Raw genomic sequence first — 5,141 nt, forward strand, 5'->3', positions numbered from 1 at the left:
GACTACAGCACAGTCGTGACACACAATGTTAAAAAGTGTAGACAGCGTAGCGTAGCGGACGACGCGGCTGGGGCCATCACAGCGCATTCTGCGGGCGTTTTCCGTAAACTAGCACCCTCCCCTACCGTACCCCCTCCCCTTACTCTCCCCTCCAGTCCCCATTCCACTTTTATTCTTGCTTTGCGTGTTGCATGCGGTAGGGATACTATGCGGGATATCATTTAAATAAAATCACAACATGTGCAAAGCAAATACCCATTTATTTCATAAAAGTTCACATAAAAAGTCACTCACCTGCCAAATACAATGAATTGAATTAGTAAATAAATAAACACTATACACAGGATGGCGAAAGCCTGACAAGAATCTCTCTATGCCTCACTTGTGTACGCATAAGTCCTCGTACCCACACACACAGCGAACTATAATTCCTCAGTGTCATCACAAATTACGGGATAAGAACACCACAAAGAAAATTCCTTTACCAGTGGCCACCTCACTGCACTGAATATGAGATTGTTGAAAAACAAAAATTCGTAAGCAAAATCAAGATCACTATAGAAGCGTTAATGGGCGGAATATACGTGACTTTTTCGAAAATATAACGTTGTCAACCACTTCACACACCACACGCAGGCTTGAAAACTTGATGTAGAGAGAATTAAATTAAAATAGAATCAACAACTATGCACAAACAACGCCTAAAACCGTACATCGCGAGAACACAAGATCTAACCGGTCCACAGTAAGTAGATGTTTTCCTAACGATCAAAACTTTCGAAATGAGGAGACGAAATTTCATTGGCCGATTCATGATTGGTCAATGGGTGAGACAGAGGAAGCACACATATTTCATATTTCCTATTTATTATTAAAGGTACCAACTGAGTGACATTACACAAGTTATGAAATAATTTTTTACGCATTAATATTTATTAATCAAAACTATCTTACGAAACGATAGCGTTAGTTCAGGAAAACTTCCGTCGGACTGTTGTGTCGCACGCTGTCAACAGTTCGCCCGCCTTGTGCCAAGGCCCTGGACTACAGAGTCAATTGTTATCACAAAAGAACAAAAGAAGAACGAATAAAGTGAGTCGTTCTTTGGATTTCGGGACGAATGAATCATGCTAATGAATGCCTTCGCCCATTCATATTTTTCATCTAGAACCAAAACAAATATTGCCGATGTTGGTATTTCGGTGTTCAATCAAGGAGGCTTGCGAACGAAATTACTTTACATAAGGCGCAACAACTCAAACTTATGTATATTTTCTTCATTTTACATTAAGAATTGTGGAGAGCCCTGCGTAATGAAACCACGATTGCTGGCTGGTATTATACCATGAATTGCATGGTGCAATACCAGCCGTACATTACATACATAAATAAATATATTGTGTATGTTCATTTATTAAACCATTGGCCAAAGGGGTTGCGTTGTTTCGTGGACGGTTCTTTGTGCAATTTTGCCCTGCTTATATGTTTCCTCTTGATAGTTCCATTGTGTAGGCATTTATAAATGTATGCATAGAATGAAATCTTATTTGAAAGACTGGTACACGATAGGTCATCACAACATGCCATTTCCAAAGCGATTTGACGAGATAGATGCTCTTCAGGGATGATGTTATTATAATTAAAATAGTTGGATTGATAGCTTTCTCATACAATAGAATTTGCTGCGAACAAATACAGTCAGTACCTATGTTTAAAATTCATCCATACTATGTTAATGTGAAATTTACACATCCTGAAGAAAGCCTTATACACGGGGAAATACATTCCTCCATTAATCATATTTGTGCTGATACTGACTTACGAAATGCCATATGACCATCGCAACAATATCGCTCAAGCATTTATAAGACCTTGTGTGTTCTTCAAGAACCAAGTGTCATCATTTGGTATGAAGCTTGTTGCGCTTTATTTAACTGATCAGGAATACTGCATAAATTTCCATAATTGATAGAATTGTTTCCTCAGTTTCATGGATAAGAGCTCGTAAAAAGTTACTACTTCACGTGGAAAGCGCAACGCGCAGCATCGTTAAGGCCTTGGGAAGGGGTGTGGGGAGCCGCATGTTTTCTCAGGATAATTTTAGGAAGAGATGGGAGTTCGTTCCGAATTGCATTCATTCTTTTCCCCCAGAAAGTCCAAATATCTTGAGGATCATTACTTTATAAGCTAAATTTTTTTATTAAAGCTCACTAAAGCCGTTTTTAGCATTACGGCTCCATTTGTTGTTGGGAGTGAACAAGAGTATGCTACACAAATGAAAAGAATTCTACAAATATCTTCATCAATATTTTAAATCCCAGATGACGTATTTGATCTGAATCGAAAACCTCGTTGCTAACGCAATATTTTTAAAACAAAGACATTATTATTTTCCTACGCACATATGCGTCAGATAACCTTGACCATCTTGGATAACATATTATCCTAAACATATTTGCTGCGTAGCACCCGAGCTGGGACAGTGAAGGTATTCTCGCAACAAATAAATTGGCAATTGGAGCTCACTTAGCCATTTTCTGACTTGGGAATATATATTTCGAATTTTAGTATCTCAATATCAAGGTCAGCACTGACCTCCGTCGAAATTGGATTTTTTAGTAGCTCATTTGATTTTTGGTATGCGGAGTGGCTCGAGTGATTTTAAGTGAGTGTGGTGTGTGGGAAACTTGTCGGGCTGTGCGAGTCGGTCGTTTTAGGGACTAATAAGTGGATCTATTATTAAATATAGGTTTTAACTAGCTTTAAAATGTCTGCATCCCCTGTTGCGCGACAAGCCTCAAGAAGTCAGGCTATTCCGCAAAGAAAAGTTGTTATTAACGACGCATCTCAGCTCCCAGTTGATTATTCAACAACACCAGGCGGAACTTTGTACTCTACAACACCAGGAGGTACATAAATTATATTTTGAAGTTCTCGTGGTATGACTTAAACGATGGCAGCACTCCTCACCCACTGAATGTTAACTGTTTACACCAACAGCATGGCTTGTTGGACATGTGTTTTCTGCTGTTGGATGGATTTCCTCAAGCGCACTTAGCTCGAAAACACCTGGAAATGCCCTTTTCATATTTTAGTATAATTTCTTAACTTCTAAGTAAAAATTTCCATTCCTATTGCCTTTATTTTTTCGTAGGCACGAGGATAGTGTACGAGCGGGCTTTCCTGATGCATCTCCGAAATTCGCCCCTCGCTCGAACTCCCCCAAAAAATTTGCCAAATATACCTGGAATACTGTTAAACAGTAGCCTCGCCAAAGAAAATGTTACCGAGAGCCCCAGTCCCGTGAAAGAAAAAGGTAACATACTTCTTATCGGGATGCTAATTGCGTGTTTTATTTATTTTTTTGTCTTACATCAACCTTTTTTACAGAGCACAAAGATGAGACCCAAGAACAATTCGAGTTGGATATGTAAACTGGACTGTCTTCCTCATGAAATCCTGGAGACAGTTGATCAAATGATGATCGGAATTAAAGGTATATTTGGGATGTTTACCAAATGTTATTGATCAAAAGAATAATTGTTTGTTTGTACTGCTGTATTATATGAAATCATTTTTTGATTTCTATAGCCACGCATCCTCCCTTCGAGCACAACTCATCTTTCAGGGCATTCACTTGTTTACATTGGTCTATTGGTTCTTGTTGTACTTGCCACACTCAAAACTTGCATTTCACATAATGGTTGTGCAATGTTTACCTTGTTAAAAAGCCAACGGAAGGCCTTAAGTTTTTTGATAAGAAACGTTATTGATGTCGGATTCCCTAGTTAGTGTTACTCCTCAGCGTTTAGGTCACGTTGTGGTGATTTCCTTCACATTTAGTCTTATCAAGCGGCCGCATGCGCCTGCATTTACGTACTAATGGATATGTGAATGGTATTTTCTTATTTTCTGCCGATGTTCCTACTTGTGCGTCGTAGTTAACCATTTGGTGACACTCATTGCGTTCATAGGGACAATTTTTTACGAGCATAACGTGTTAATGATTACGTGTTGAAAGGTGGCTCATGTTTATAAGAACCATGATGTATTTTGTCCTTTCATCAGAAGCATTAATGGTGACTCCTTACAGCTATTTGTATTAGCCATCTCATTTTTATTGATACTGAATATTTGTATGATTCCTCAAACTCATGTGAATGTCAAATGTAATATTGTATCAATTTCAACACGTTTGAAATTAAGTACCTTATAGACCTTTGTATGATGTCCTTTGCATAAACATATGATAATGTATTTTAATATAGAGCATTATCAGAGAATTTTGTCGCATTGAAGTTCCCTATAATAGGGTTTACATTTTAATTTTGTTAACGGTGAATTTACAAAATGTGCCATTGAAGGTTTTCATTTTTTATGCTGCCATGGTGAGTTATGTGCCAAGAGAAAATAAAAGCTATTTTGCGTTTTAATGATTTCTTATTGATTTAATTATTTCCGATTTTTCTTTTTGATTCAAATTGTTTGCATGCCCTTAATAATTTGAGTTATAGCCTATCCCTTCAGATTTGCCCATTATGGTCAGATCGCTGTTATAAACATGTTACTTCATTGGTGTTCGGTGATTTGGAAAACTTATTTATGTGGGATAGTTTGGAGGTGGATATTTTGGTTTGGTGCTCTTTATTCTCAAGATGTCATTGATTGGTTTGTAATTCTGAGAACTGTCTGCTCTGTATGTTCTGTCTTCATTCATGTAGAGATTCATCTGAGGGATTAAGGGAGGGCAGGGAAATAAATGAGCAATTTTTTAATGATCCGAAGTGTACTTATAGACTATCCAGAAACATAGTTCATCTAATTGGAGTAAAATGTGAGCAATAACATTTTGAATTCTTTTTTAATCAAGAATACCATGGAAAAGTGTCATACCAGTTGTATAATCAGGCCAAGGTAATATTTAGCTTGCTCAGTTCCATATATTCATTGTGAAACAAGTTCTATGTCACTTGTTTACCAAGTATTCAGACAAAGCTTCACATGACATGAAGAATGTTTATGTAATTATGAATTAATATGCACATGGGTACAATATTTTACACTAATTTAAGCAATGACCCCTTGTAACATCTTGTTATGGTAATTGAAAGAACTTTCATGAGGCAAATTTATATTGTGTA

At 37.3% G+C, this 5,141-nt stretch overlaps 1 protein-coding gene across 1 annotated transcript; it reads left to right on the top strand.

Annotated features, from left to right (window-relative positions):
• Positions 1-2,457: 2,457 nt before the first annotated feature.
• On the top strand, positions 2,458-4,433 carry LOC124170776 (eukaryotic translation initiation factor 4E-binding protein 2). Its single transcript, XM_046549732.1, has 3 exons — positions 2,458-2,909; positions 3,155-3,316; positions 3,391-4,433. Exons 1-3 carry the CDS (start codon positions 2,768-2,770, stop codon positions 3,432-3,434), a joined length of 348 nt encoding a protein of 115 aa, XP_046405688.1. The 5' UTR covers positions 2,458-2,767; the 3' UTR covers positions 3,435-4,433.
• Positions 4,434-5,141: the final 708 nt, after the last annotated feature.

This window comes from Ischnura elegans, chromosome X (assembly GCF_921293095.1).
Source record: "Ischnura elegans chromosome X, ioIscEleg1.1, whole genome shotgun sequence".
Lineage (NCBI taxonomy): Eukaryota > Metazoa > Arthropoda > Insecta > Odonata > Coenagrionidae > Ischnura > Ischnura elegans.

Coding starts and splice junctions, on each gene's coding strand:
- LOC124170776 (XM_046549732.1), top strand. CDS start 2,768: ATGTCTGCATCCCCTGTTGCGCGACAAGCCTCAAGAAGTCAGGCTATT. Junction 2,910..3,154: donor GTACTCTACAACACCAGGAG/GTACATAAATTA, acceptor ATTTTTTCGTAG/GCACGAGGATAGTGTACGAG. Junction 3,317..3,390: donor CAGTCCCGTGAAAGAAAAAG/GTAACATACTTC, acceptor CCTTTTTTACAG/AGCACAAAGATGAGACCCAA.